At 40.7% G+C, this 15,345-nt stretch overlaps 1 protein-coding gene and 1 long non-coding RNA gene across 4 annotated transcripts in view; one reads left to right on the forward strand and one right to left on the reverse strand.

Moving 5' to 3' along the window:
• Window positions 1-1,659, forward strand: part of LOC122552782 — a 13,520-nt gene extending 11,861 nt beyond the window's left edge. The window contains exons 2-3 of the long non-coding RNA XR_006312498.1: window positions 1,355-1,414; window positions 1,573-1,659. This is a non-coding gene — a long non-coding RNA (uncharacterized LOC122552782). The remainder of the gene's footprint in view (window positions 1-1,354; window positions 1,415-1,572) is intronic.
• Window positions 1-15,345, reverse strand: part of pkdcca (protein kinase domain containing, cytoplasmic a) — a 57,048-nt gene that overhangs the window by 25,064 nt on the left and 16,639 nt on the right. For 2 of the 3 annotated variants that reach the window (XM_043695708.1, XM_043695710.1), the window contains exons 4-5: window positions 14,095-14,174; window positions 6,920-7,027 (exon numbers count right to left, since the gene is read on the reverse strand). In XM_043695708.1, the coding sequence (XP_043551643.1) occupies window positions 6,920-7,027; window positions 14,095-14,174 (188 nt within the window). The remainder of the gene's footprint in view (window positions 1-6,919; window positions 7,028-14,094; window positions 14,175-15,345) is intronic. The other variant, XM_043695709.1, reaches the window with a different exon arrangement.

Genomic DNA, 15,345 nt, shown 5'->3' on the forward strand with positions numbered 1-15,345 from the left:
CCAAACTGTCTAGCTCCTTCTGCAGCCTCCCCACTTCCTCAGTACTACCTGCCTGTTCACCTAACTTTGTATCATCGGCAAACTTCGCTAGAATGCCCCCAGTCCTTTCATCCAGATCATCAATATATAACGTGAACAGCTGCGGCCCCAACACTGAACCCTGCGGGACACCGCTTGTCACCGGCTGCCATTCCGAAAAAGAACCTTTTATCCCAACTCTCTGCCTTCTGTCAGACAGCCCATCCTCAATCCATACCAGTAGCTCACCTCGAACACCATGGGCCCTCACCTTGCTCAGCAGCCTCCCGTGTGGCACCTTATCAAAGGCCTTTTGGAAGTCTCGACATCCACTGGGTTTCCCTGGTCTAACCTACTTGTCACCTCTTCAAAGAATTCCAACAGGTTTGTCAGGCACCACCCCCCCTTACTAAATCCATGTTGACTTGTTCTAATCCGACCCTGCTCTTCCAAGAATTTAGAATCCTCATCCTTAATGATGGATTCTAGAATTTTACCAACAACCGAGGTTAGGTTAATTGGCCTATAATTTTCCATCTTTTGTCTTGATCCTTTCTTGAACAAGGGGGTTACAACAGCGGTCTTCCAATCATCCGGGACTTTCCCTGACTCCAGTGACTTTTGAAAGATCTCGACCAACGCCTCCGCTATTTCCTCAGCCACCTCCCTCAGAACTCTAGAATGTAGCCCATCCGGGCCAAGAGATTTATCAATTTTAAGACCTTTTAGCTTTTCTAGCACTGAACCCTGCGGGACACCTCTTTCATTCTCTTGCTGTGATACTGGCAGCAAGAGGATGAAAGGAGAGGGCAATTAATATAAATTGAGAGGGAGACAGGGAGGGAAAGTGCGAAAGTGATGAACAAATAGAAAGAGAGGGAGAAAGTGAGAAAATTGAACAAGCCTGAACAATGACAGAGAAAAACTGAGGACAGCTTTCCTGTTATTCCTGCACTCATTTTCTTGATGTAATGAATCTCTCATCATTTTTTAAAAAATCAAATCAGTGCACAGCAGGTCATCCACAGCACCTCAACGAAGGGTTCCAATTTAGCTCTTAAATTGAGATCAGCTACCACCCGAGAAACCACAGCCTTCCTCGCACTTCCTCGACAAAGGAAATGTTTGTTGTATTTATTATGGTGATGTGAATAAATTTAATGTGATGACAGGCCTCAGTCAGCAGAAAGCATAACAGATCCCAAAGAATTAGCAAATCTTCGGAACACCTGTGCAGCTTCTTATGCTAATTATGAAGCAAGGTAACTACAGACAATCTGGGTTTATTTCAGTTCTGTTTGACAATGAATGGCTTTTCTGTCCTTTCTATTCCCAGCTCTGAACTCCACAATCAATCATCACTCGCCTCCCTTTGCTATACAGCTGCAGTGAAGCGGTAAGCGACAGACGCCCATTTCAAATCAAACAACCCACAGCCAGCCAGAAAGGCTGGACAACCCGACTTCAGTCAGCCTAGAGTCTGCCCACAACCCCAACCTGTTCAGAATTCATCTTTACAATACCCAAATGTTTTTATTTTGTCTCATTATTCAGGTCCTGAGCGATGGAATGTGACAGATTTGAACATTACAACATTAAACAAAGAATGCAATGACTCTGAGACACACAGGAAATGCAATGTGAACTTTTGTTGTGCTTGGTTTTTTATTAAATGCATGCTGTACATGGGAGAGTTAACAGGAACAAGTGAAAGATAAAAGGCTGGTTTCTAATGAAGGGACCTTCCTAAACGTTTAAGCTGTCTTTTATCCTTTTGGTGCTGACAGACCAGCTATGAATTTCCAGTATTTCTCTGTTTTATTTCTTTGGACAAATTTTGTGTGGTAGCTGCTCATGTTAAGTCATGGCTATGCTGTTTTATTCGTAAAGCAAGACAGACTTATTGGGAGGAATTTAACTGTCTTCACTATCAAGCTGGGAATTGGTTTACCTCAGTTGGCTGGCTTGTTGGTTTATGGAGCGGTGTGATGCCAAATACCATTTGAGGTTACCATGAAGGACTCGCCTTCACAACCTTGTCCCCTGCCTGAGGTCTGGTGGCCCTCAGGTTAAATCACCACCAGTTGCTTCTCTCAAATGAGAGCAACCCCCATGATCTGGTGAGACTATGGAGACATGACAACTGTAAAACCAGTGTTAATGACATCTCCCACCAATTCAGTTAACAGGAGACCCGTCCAACTGGACCAGCGGGCAGACTGCACACCCACAGAACCAATGGGAAAAGCCAAGGTTCTGAGTGGCAGGTGTCCTCACTGAGAGATGGACACTGCCACTGTAAATGGTGACTGGGAGGATGCCCCAAGATGCCAGGTTCCCTCTGGAGACTTAAAAACTTCAAATGAATGATGGACACAGCTCCTATGCCATCATTGTAGATAATGGGGTGACTGTTAACCACAGTTTCAGTCCTCTAGTGCCTCCGACTCTGCAGGGTGGCAATTTAAAGGAGGTCTACAATCAGGAGTTACAGAGTCATACAGCCCGGTTACAGACCCTTCAGTCCAACCAGTCCATTTCGAACATAATCCCAAACTAAACTAGTCCGACCTGGCTGCACCTGGCCCATATCCCTCCATACCTTTCCTATTCATGTATTTATCTAGGTGTCTTTTAAACTTTGTAACTGAACCCACATCCACCACTTCCTCAGGAAGTTCATTCCACATGCGAACCACCCTCTGTAAAGAATTTGCCCCTTCTGTCATTTTTAAATTTCTCTCCGCTCACCTTAAAAATATGCCTCCTCATCTTGAAGCTCCCCCACCCTCGGGAAGAGACACTTACCATTAACCCTATCTACACCCCTCATGATTTCTGGCTTTCTTGCATGGCAGACAAGTGTAAAATATATATATATATATAAATATATATATATATATAGCACACACAAGTATCTTGGAGAGATACCTTCCCAACTAGAGGATGTGCAGAGCTGAGAAAAAGCATTCTGCAGTGTGACTAACAAGAGAAACATCACACTGGATCAAAGAGCACCTTGACTTGCAACTGAATACAGAAACCTATTTGTTCACATCAAACATCTAACTAACTACTCAAATTATTTGTTTTTAATTAAAATAAAGTAGCTTCAAAGCAGAGCAGCTGAAAGTCTGATATATAGATACAAACTTATAATTTCAAGACCAGCTGTCAGGGGTTACAAATATCTGTAAATATTTTTGGTAGAATGATAGATGGGTTTATGAATGTAAATTGTACACATAGCATATGTGGTGTATGAATAGATTTTTTAGAATTAGAATTAGAATCACTACAGTGTGGAAACAGCCCTTCGGCCCAACAAGTCCACACCAACCCTCCGAAGAGTAACCCATCCAGACGGCATTGGATTAGATTTGAATGTCTACATCATAAGTTTGATCCAATATTTTTAGGCAGATGAAAGGAATTTCTTTTTAGCAGTATTTCCTTGCATTGTTATGTGCTTTAAAAATTAATTGTGGGTTCAGACCATTACAGGGTCCAGACACCCCACTTGCCAGCAACTCATCCATAGGTGCAATGTTGTGTGAGGCAGCCTCCAAATTAGCCAGTTCTGTGATGGCCATCCAATTACAAACAGTAGACTGATTCCTGAGGCTTCAAACCCAACCCAGTGGGCCTGCATCCTGGACAATAGAGGAGAGCAATGATGCAGTAGGATAGTGAGTGCGAGAACGTCACCATCTTGAGGTACGCTCTGAAAATGTGTTAGATTTTTAACATTAAAATGTGAGCACAGTTGCTAATTCACCCTCTGGATTAAAGCGTACCCCCAACTCCCCTCGGTGCTCTGACCCCTGTGCCGCTGATGGATGGGACAAGTAAAGAAACCCTTTGAGCCACCACAGCCAACAGCTGGCAAAGAACCTCCAGTACCACCTGGACTTTGGCCTCACTGAGAATCCAGCTGCCACCAGGATATACTTGAATAGGCTTCCCACTGCTGCCCTGTAGGCTGCCCACTGCTGCCCTTACCGGTTTCAACAATCCAAGACAGAATCAGACAGAGATAGGAACATGCCAGATAAATGAATCATGTGGTTTTTACAACATTTTTTTCAGTTACTTTCTTTGAGCCTACCTCTGTGCATCCAGGAAGATTCCATTCAAGCATGACATTTCAACTTTCTTATTAAAGCTACTTTTTCTGGCTCCCCACTGCACATAGAACAAATGCCTGGACTCACATGTATACACTGGCCTGTTGTGACACAGACATGCACACACACCGGCGTGTTCACACACAGGAATATTGACACATCGGAACATACATTTTATTGTTTTTCAGATGAAAGAACTGATTAAGAATTGTTAATCTTGCTATTCTTCAGGTCAAAAAACAAATTCAAATTGTTCTTTATAGAAATTTGTAAATAACAAACAGGTCATGCCTCACAAACCTTATCGAGTTCTTTGAGGATGTGACTAGAAAAGTTGATGAGGTTCGAGTTGTGGATGTGGTGTATATGGACTTCAGCAAGGCATTTGATAAGGCTCCCCATGGTAGGCTCATTCAGAAGATCAGGAGGAATGGGATACAGGGGAACTTAGCTGTCTGGATACAGAATTGGCTGGCTAACAGAAGGCAGCGAGTGGTAGTAGAAGGAAAATATTCTGCCTGGAAGTCTGTGATGAGTGGTGTTCCACACGGCTCTGTCCTTGGGCCTCTATAGTTTGTAATTTTTATTAATGACTTGGATGAGGGGATTGGAGGATGGGTCAGCAAGTTTGCAGACAACACAAAGGTTGGAGGTGTCATTGACAGTATAGAGGGCTGTTGTAGGCTGCAGTGGAACATTGACAGGATGCAGAGATGGGCTGAGAGGTGGCAGATGGAGTTCAACCTGGATAAATGCGAGGTGATGCATTTTGGAAGGTCAAATTTGAAAGCTGAGTACAGGATTAAGGATAGGATTCTTGGCAGTATGGAGGAATAGAGGGATCTTGGGGTGCAGGTACATAGATCCCTTAAAATGGCCACCCAAGTGGACAGGGTTGTTAATGCTGCCTGAATTGCTGTGCTCTTCCAGCACCACTGATCCAGAATCTGGTTTCCAGCATCGAAAAGAGGGGACCTAATTGAGGTATACAAGATAATGAGAGGCATAGATAGAGTCGATATCCAGAGACTATTTCCCAGGGCAGAAATGACGAACATGAGGGGTCATAGTTTTAAGCTTGTTGAAGGAAAGTATAGAGGGGATGTCAGAGGCGGGTTCTTTACACAGAGAGTTGTGAGAGCATGGAATGCATTGCCAGCAGCACTTTTGGAGGCAGGGTCATTGGGGACATTTAAGATGCTCCTGGACATGCATATGGTCACCGAAATTTGAGGGTGCATACATGAGGATCAGTGGTCGGCACAACATTCTGTGCTATTCTGTTCTAGTTCTATGTTCTATGTTCTAACATTGTGTATTTACACACTCAACTTATCGGGAGCATTGTTTGTCGGTGGCCTGTTTGTTGACTGCACAGTACTTTTCAAATTGTTGGTTGGTTTCAAGTAACTTAGAGGAAACATCACTTGCAATTACTTCATGTCTTTCACAACCTCAGCAATTCCTAAAGTGCTTTGTGGCTATTTCGATAGGTTTTTTTAAAACAATGGTACTAACCACTATATTAATGTAGAAAAATGCACCTTTACTTTGTTGACGGGAATGCCTCAAAACAGAAACAAAAAACTGCCAGATTGCAAGATAAATATTAATCAGAACTCCAGGGAAATTCCTTTTCTCTTGTTCAAAATATTGCCATGCCATATCTTATATCACTACAGGAGACATGTTTGATTTATATCAAATACCTAAATATTTGTACCTCTGACAGTGCAGCACTCTCTCAGTGTGGTATAATGTATCAGCATAGATTTTTGTATCCATTGTTTCTATATTAGGACTTGAATCCACTTGCTTCTGATTCAAAAGCAAAAATGCTGACATTAGGTAAATGTTGACATCTTGAAAGAGAGCAGCTTATTTTTCATTTCATCACCCACATGGATCCTGTCTTTTTGTAAGGTATGTGGAACATTATTTGTTCCAGTTCTACTCAGGACCCCACCCACAACTCTTTCTCTAGTACATTGATATCTTTATTGGTGCTTCTTGTTCTGATCCAGAATTGTAAAAATTCATCAGTTCTGAAAAAGAGTCACATCAGACTCTGAAACGTAAACTCTTTAGTCTCTTCATAGATGCTCCCAGACCTGCCGGGTTTCTCCAGTATTTTCTGTATTTGTTTCATTTTTCTTTTTCATCTTGTTTTGTGAAGAGGCAGATCCTGCTCCTACATTTTGGTGTTCAATAAATTGTGGACAATGTGCTCTTTCATGGCCACGCAGTAAAACAGTGTTGACCTATTACATTACTCCCACTCCTCCTACCCCACAGCCTACAATCACATTGAATAGAGCACAGAAAACTGGACCTAAATAGAAAATTCCTTGACAACATTGTTCAGGTACAACATGGATTTTGACACAAACATCAGTCTCAAACATCAAAAAGGTTTGTTACTTAAATTCACAGCATTATCAAAATAAAATTACTCAACATGGCTTGCTATGAAATAAAATGAAAGGTATATTTTTCTAAGCCATCCACAGAATTGGACTAAGTACAGACGTAATATGGTCCCACCTCTTCGCATACCAGGATTAAAATATGTAACATTACTTTATAATTATTTTTCCTTTGTACACTGTGCTTTCGTAGAGCTCAAACCACAAACTCGTTTCAAAATTCTTTGAACATTTAAATCAATGAAATAATCTGTCTTGAATAAAAGTTCCTTTTCCCCCTCCATTCAACCTGATGCTCAAACAGTACGCTTAGCAGTTTTGTAGTTAGCGTAATCAAAGCTGTCTTACCAGACGTTTGGCTTCTTGTGACATTTTGCAGATATAACCCACTCTTGAACAGGTACAGAACTTCCTCTAGCTGAGTCAGTGTCTCATCTATACCCCAGCGTAACTCCCCTACAAAACAAACAATGTTTCAGTTAAATGTTTTCTTTTATCCTTCAATCATTGAGTACAATGTAACTTTCTCTTTCCATTTTAGCTTTCCAAAATTGTGATGCTGCTCTGAACAATTTCCTCTTGTCCTGCTTCTGAGCCCCTGCATTCAAACTGTTGAATTCAATACTCATTGTACTCATTGTAACGATTAGTTAGTTTTTCTATTCTTCCACAGAGCCTTACAAACTATCAAGACACTTAGCCACTACTTTCTTATTTTCACTGCCTTCTATTCTTCTCATTCTAGCATTGTAGACCTCAGATCTTCACCTAGGCTTCTTAATTCAAGAAATCAAACACAAATCTGATGTTCTGGACTATGAAGTGGCACGGGTAGGGGGAGCTAGGGAATGGGTCCACCTCCCGATCTCAATTATGCTATTGTTTGGCAATGCACAGGAGGATACAGGCATCTCCATAGTAGGAAACAGACAACAGTGTATTAGATATTAAAGTTGCAATCCTTCTTAACTGTAAAATGCATTTGAGTATATCTTTGATTTAGATAATAAAGGTACATTAAATTAAGCAGACAATAAGAAGAGAAAAAGGGAAACTAGGTGGTTACAAAAAAAAACACATATGATGTTTCGAGTTTTATATTACTTTCAATGAAATGTATTCATGCATCAGGAATGTCACAAACCATTGGTTACAGCCAGAGACACCGTCAAAAGCCTTTTGTTCCAACAGTTGCATTTGGTTTGCTAATTTACAACTAACACCATGTGGAGTATTTGGCTAAGCTGCAACTCCAGGATGTGCTTCTTATGTTGTGGCATTTGGGAATATTATAAGGTTTAGGGTTGTTGAGATATAAAATACTTTCAATTCAAATATTTTTAAATTTATAACAATAGGGTCCTTAGTTGTGCTTGACAGTAATAATAACCTTTAAAACTTAACAATGTGTTATTAATATCCTTGAGAGTGCCATTGGCACTATAAGCATGATATCCAATAATGTTATCTATTCTTTCTCAATTACATACGCATATTGGTAGAAGTGAGTCCCAGCTGAGTTGACAAATTCCTCTCCCAACCAAGTGCATATAAAAGAGGGGTGCCAAAGATCGAATGACAAAATGGCATTGCCTTCTAATTTCTTCTTCCTCACTCCCACAATGGCATAGTCCACCGTCTTCCAAGTGAAAACTTGAATTTATGAAACATTGGCACCAGGACTTGTTCCAATGGGATGGCTCCACCTGACTTTACTGGGATCAAAGTCCTTGCGAATCGCATAATTTCATTTTGGAATGGCATAGTGGCTCAGTGGTTAGCACTGCTGTCTCACAGCACCAGGGACCGGGTTTGATTCCCGCCTCAGGTGACTGCCTGTATGGAGTTTGCACTGTCTCCCCATGTTAACGTGGGTTTCCTCCGGGTGCTCTGGTTTCCTCCCACAATCCAAAAGATGTGCAGGTCAGGTGAATTGGCCGTGCTAAATTGCCCATAGTGTTAGGTGCATTAGTCAGGGGTAAATATAGGGTAGGGGACTGGGTCTGGGTGGGTTACTCTTCGGAGGGTTGGTGTGGACTTGTTGAGCTGAAGGGCCTATTTCCATATTCTAGGGAATCTAACCTAATCTAACTAGGGCTGTAGATAGGGCTTTAAATAATAGGCAGGAGGATGAGGTTTAGTTGCATGGAAAATAATAGAATCAAAGATGAAGAGAAGGTAGGATTGTTGGTTATGATGGGGTTGATTGTTAACAGAAAATAAGTTGTTGTGGTTGTGTCACCATAGTTTTACCAGATCAGGTAAGGGGGCTGCTGTATCATTAGAGAGAAGCAACAGGTGGTGAGTTAACCTGAGGGCCATCAGACCTCAGAGAAGGGAAAAGGTTGAGAAGGAGAGTCCTTCATGATAACCTCAAACCAGTCAGGGATAATGAACCCACGCTGTTGGCATCATACTGCTCTACAAACCAACAATCCAGCCACCTGAGCTAAACCGATTCCCAACAGAAGCTAAGAGGAAGGTGCAAAGTGTGTGAATGTCATCTTGTATCAACAAACAACAAAAATGCAGGGAAACCTGACAATACAACAAGCTTAAAGGCTTTGTATCTGAAAGCACAAAGCATTCAGAATAGGGGAGATGAACTGATGGCACAAATGGAGGTAAATCTAAGATACAAGAACTTTAAATTAGTTATATGTAGGGAGAGCTCAGGAGAGGTTATTAAAGTTTCCACAACAAGTAAAGGGACAGAGAGCATGGCAAAAGTCAGGAATCTACCTTCAGGTACAGGAAATAAGGGGGCAACTATGAGAAGGGGAGCAGTCAATGCAGGACTGAGAGTGTTGTAATTAAATGCACACAATGTACAAAATAAGGTAATGAGCCTGCTCGCAGATTGAAATTAGCAGGTATGATGTAGTGGACAACACAGAAACATGGCTGCAAGGGGATCCAGGCTGGGAACAAAACGTCCAAAGATATCAAAAGGACAGGCAGATGGGCAAAGGGGCGCAGAGTTACCTTGTTAGAAATAAATGAAATTAAATCGATAGCATGTGATATAGAGTCAGAAGGCATAGAATCAGTGAGGATCAAGTTGAGGAACTGCAAAGGGAAAAAGACCCTGATGGGGGTTATGTAATGCCTCCTAGCAGTAGTCAGGACATAGGGCAGAAAATAAATTAGGAGTTAGAAAAGGCATGTAAGAAAGGCACTATTACAATAATCACAGGGGACTTCAATGTATCCTTGGACTGGGAAAGTCATGTTGTTTGGAGATCTCAAGAAAAGGAATTTGTGGAATGTCTATGAAATGGTTTTTTGGAGCAGTTTGTGATAAATTCTGGATTTGGTGATATGTAATGAGGCAGACTTGATTAGGGAGTTTAAGGTAAAGGAACTCCTAGAGGGCGATGACCATAATATGATAGGGTTCACCCTGCAGTTTGAGAGGGAGAAGGTGGACTGGTATGTAACAGTATTATAATTGAGTAAAGGGAACGACAAAGACATGAGGGAGGAGCTGTCCAGAGTTGATTGAAAGGGGAGCCTAGGAGGTAAGTCAGTGAAGTAGCAACAACAGGAGGTCCTGGGGGAAATTTGAGAGGCACAGAAGAAATTTATCCCAAGGAAGAAGCAACTAGTTTCTAAGTGGGGAAGTGCTTCATAAAACTGAAGCATAAGGGGATTTAGATGTCCTATTTCAGGATTCTCTTACAGTTAACATGCAGGTTCATTTGGCAGTTAGGAAGGCAAATGGTCAGTCCACATTTGGAATTTTATTTATCATTTCAAACCCTGTACCTATGGATGGATGTGCTAACATTGAAGGGGTGTCCAAAGGAGTTTACAAGAATGATCAAGGATAAAGGGCTTGTCATATGAGGAGCAGTTCAGGATTCTGGGTCTGTACTCGGTGGAGTTTAGAACTACAAAGGGGGAATCTTATTGAAACTTACAGAATACTGAGAGGCCTGGATAATGTGAATACGGAGAAGATGTTTCCACTAGTAAAAGAGATTTGCACCCAAGGACACAGCGTCAGAGGGAATGGATGACCCTTTTAACTGAGATGAGGAGGGATTTCTTCAGCCAGAGGATGATAAATCTATGGAACTCGTTGCCACAGAAGTTCAAGTCATTGACTACATTTAATATAGAGATAGACAGGTTCTTGATTAGTAAGGCGATCAAAGGGAGAAGGCAGGAGGCTGGAGTTGAGAAACTTATTAGCCATGATCAAACAGTGGAGCAGACTCAATGGGCTGAATGTCCTAAATCTGCTCTTATCTCTAATGGTCTAATGTAATGACATGAACAGTCTCAAGTGCCAGTGTGTGTGTTGGTGAAAGAAGTGGCTGAATGGCACCTTTTGCTGCAGTATCACACATAGAGGTTCTGGATGTTTGTGACAAGATACATTTATGTTTGAAAGACTGAAACATGTTTGCACCTGTTTTGCAGCAAGCAAGTATTGTTTGAAATACCAAGCTACTGATAAATACCATAAAGGCGATATCTTTATACGATCCATTTACTGAATGGACCATTTCCAAAGAATTGAACTTCATACAGGTAGAAAGTTGCATATTTTGTTCTATAATCAGTGTGGATCTAAAGCCAAAGTTGAGTGAGAATGAATCATTTTAGCCAAGTTTTTCTCGCAAACATATAATTAAAACAGGATATGAACCTTTATAAAGCCTGTAACTTACCTGTTACTTGTTTAAAGGAGAGAATTTAAATTGGTACTTAGGATAGGAATATGGAGTTAAATTTTCCCATTTCCAGTTGTGGGTGAGTGAGTTGTGTGGTGTCCGGTCAGACATGATTCAGGGAGAGTTTCCTCATGTCCTTTTCCACTTTCCATCTCAGCAATATCATTTGGAAACGAGGAGGATGTGCTCACCTCTGGCCAGACTTTCCAGCTTCCACACCTCTGTTGAACTTTTTCTAGCCCAGCTGCACACCACTAAAGACACTGCCAACCAGAAGTGACTTCTCAGGCTTCAATGTGCTCAATCCTCAAAATATCTCACAGGAAAGTCAAGCTACTCCCCACATGCAGGGCAGAGGCACCAAGGTTTTGGTGGATACAATAATGGAAATGAGGTCCTTTTCCCTGCTGACCACCAAAGGTGATCAGCCAGCCCAAAGAGAGTTTGTTGTATGGCTCGCTACAATGTTCTGAGTGAAAAGGAGGCGCAGCAGTGCTGGAAGAAAGCCAATTATTTCCTGTCCGATGCATACTTGCAAATTCCCTTCATTCCCAAACAAAAACCTTTTGATTATTCCATAACCCAAACTTCAAAAAGATTGAGAGTCCAATTCTGTTTTAACCTTTGGTTTCAAAGATAAGGAAACTATATAACACGATGGGAGCAGCTCTTTGTCTGTGTCTGCTGTGAGGACAGTCTTACTTATACCAATTCAATCCAACACAAAAATTGGGATTGATAATGGTGTGCAGGATATAAAAAGGCTTCACGTCAATTTAGACAAGTTGACTGAATAGGCAAATGCCTGGCAGATGTAGTATTTATTGATAAATGTAAAGTTATCCACTTTGGTAGGAGGAAAAACAGAATGGCAATTAAATAGTGATAACTCAGGAAACGATGTACAAAGGAACCTGGATATCCTTGTCCATCGGTCACTAAAAGGAGGCATGCAAGTACAGCAAACAGTTAGGAAGGCATTGCAAGAGAGTTTGAGTCTTACTGCAGCTGTGTAGGGCCTTAGTGAGACCACACATGTAATATGATGCGCTGTTTTAGTCTCTTTATCCAAGAAATTATAAACTTGCCTTAGAGGGAGTGCAGCGAAGATTCATCAGACTTACTTTTGGGAAAGCAGGATTGTTGTAAGAAGAAGGATTTAGTCAGCAGGGTGCGTCCTTACTGGAATTTGGAAGAATGGGATGGGATTTCTTTGAAATACTTCAGGTTCTTATGGTGCTTTGTTTCTGTTACAAATGATTTTCTCATTGACAAAGACAGCTGATCCATAGAAACATCAGCAACTGGAAGTTCCCTGCCAATCAACACATCATCCCGACATGGAACTACACCAACATTTCTTCATTGTCATTGGTTCAAAATCCTGGAACTCTAATACTAACAGCATCTTCAGTGTCCCTCACTCCAAAGACAGCAGTGGTTCAAGAAAGTAACTCACCATCACCGTCTCAAAAGCAATTAGGAATGGTACTGATCAGTACTATAAAGGCTGTATCTAATCCACCTTATCTAATCTTCATATCTAATGCAAAATATAGAACTTTGATCTGGCCAATAATGCCCATATTCCATGAATGAATAAAAATAAAATAAAGAAATTGCCTAGTGCCTCAAATGTAAAATGCATGGCATTGTGTTTAATTCTGGAGTCTACTCTATCCTGACAATTCTCCCGGTTCTCTGCTTAAAACTCTATCTCAGTCTCTTGAGTCCTCCCTTCCCTTCTCACCTGGATAACAGAAGGATATATCATTCCGAGAGAATGGAAGAACGTTTTATAGAATGACTCTCGTCACTGAACTTTTAGTATTTGACTCAACAATAGATGGCAGTTGAACCAGTGAGTTCACCCTGACCTCAATACCCACCCAACCCCTATTGTCCCACACCTCCACCCCCATCTGATTGAGAAATGGATTTGTAATGTTAAGCTGTACTATTCATTGCGATTGGACCTCCTACCCATAGAGACAAACCCACATACTGACTTATTAATGAACTATTCATGATACAGCAAATAATGATGCCGGTCAATTTAGACAAGGTGACAGAATGGGCAGACAAATCCATTTCATTTGGTGTAAATTGGAAAAAGGCCAAAACAAGTGGGACTGCTAGAGCAGAAATTGTTAACTGTAGTGGCCTTAGCCAGCAGTAACCTTTGATTTATGGTAGCCTGATTATGTTCTTGGCAGCCATGCATGCAGTAGACTGGGTCTCACACAATGGAACTGCACCTCCATCACCTTTGTCCTGGCACCTCTCGTCCTTTAAAACCCTCCTTGTAATGTACGTATTTGCCCAAATATTTTGGTCACCTTTCCTAATTTCTTCATTGACTTAATGCATATTTTTCTCTTAGTCCTCTGTGAAACACCTTGTTTTTTTCTCTTTAAAGTGACAGCAGATAAATAAATGTATGTTATCAGCAATGTCGTTTGCTGTTGCTAAATTGCGCAAGCTAAATCAGGAGATCAAATTAGATAAAATACAAAGGAGCAGCTGGAAAGCAATCAAAACAACATTCGTGGCTGTAAGTGGCTTGTTCTGTGCATAAAAACATATTCAATAAATAAAGGGTTTATGTGATCATAAAATATATCAATCATAAAGCTTTAATAATAAACGTGACAGTGTTATCAAGATTATAAAGCCAATTTGTGTTTTTATTACTCTAGTTACTTATACCTTCTATCCTAATCTACTGTAATTACAGAATTCTGATACTCCACTTATCCAAAACATTTCTAAATCTACATTATGTAAACTGAAACCTTCAAACAGAATAAAGCCAGAGTAATAAATATTACAATTTCATACCTGTGGCATTCACTACGGTATCCAGCAGTGACCGCAGACTTGATGGGGCACTGTGTGGCAAGAGGTAGGTAAAGAAAAACCTGCAATGCGAGCAGATATTGAGCTATGTTAGACTCCTTAATCAGTAAGAAATTTTTCATTTCTCTTCCCTGCCCATTTCTGAGCTTGCCATATATGGAATCTCTAGTCTGAATGCCAATCAGTCAATTTTCATCTAGGTATCTGGCAATTAACACTCTACTATGAATCAGCACGTATTGCCAATAATTCTTTCACCCTATGAACAGATTATCAATTTTGGGTTGAAAAGGTAGGATTTGTGCTTAGTTGCAGACATGAGATTGGAATCAATGGATGTGAAATTCAACCTTTGCAGAGTTGCTCAAATAAGGGAATTATGTTGGTGGAAAAGGAAATTGTGTAATGTGTAGAACAAATGAGCAATCCACAATGGCCCATTTAGTGCCCCTACTAAGATTTACTTCCATTATTTTACAGATCAGTTCCATAAATCATATTCAGAAATTACCTTGTTAATGTATTAGAAATAAGTGGAGTTAAGAGCAAGCTTAGGTGAAACGGCAAAAGGACAATAACAGATCGGCAGGCTGTCATGCAAATTGCCCAATCTTAATTTCCATTAAAGTCACTTGGCTGGGGTGTAAAACAAGCTGCTTTTTCACATTATCACTATGTGACAAGTGCAACCGCCTTCTCACTAGGTTTCCTCTTATTTTTGAGTTTTATGAAATTAAAAAGTTACTAAAGTTGAGAGTATAATTTCTCTGAAGCAAACAAAAATAACTCAGCAGGTAGGGCAGCATTGCTGAACAACAAACAGAGTTAATGCTTTGAATGCAGTGAATCTTTTTCAGAACTGTCCTGCCAGACCTGCTGAATTTCTCCAGCAATTTCTGGTTTTATTTGCTTCAGGTCTCCATCATCTGCAGTTTTTTTTGTTTTGTTTTAGTATCAATACCCTGTTATGTTTCATAAGATCATGTAATGGTAAAAACATGGATGTAGATGTTTAGCCTCCCTGCCTGGTGCAAAGTATCTTTGTGAAATCAATGGAAATAACATCAAATCTAAAGCAACCTGTCAGTCCACCTAATTAATTTTAAGGGTAGTCCACCTGAGATTTCTTTTGGGCTCAGAAAACACTTGCTCCTCTTGGCCCAAATTAAAGTTTCCCCAAAGCTAATTCATCAGCCAGCTCCTGGTTAAACAGCTCATCTCCTGAAAGAACAG

The sequence above is a fragment of the Chiloscyllium plagiosum genome, chromosome 9 (assembly GCF_004010195.1).
Source record: "Chiloscyllium plagiosum isolate BGI_BamShark_2017 chromosome 9, ASM401019v2, whole genome shotgun sequence".
Lineage (NCBI taxonomy): Eukaryota > Metazoa > Chordata > Chondrichthyes > Orectolobiformes > Hemiscylliidae > Chiloscyllium > Chiloscyllium plagiosum.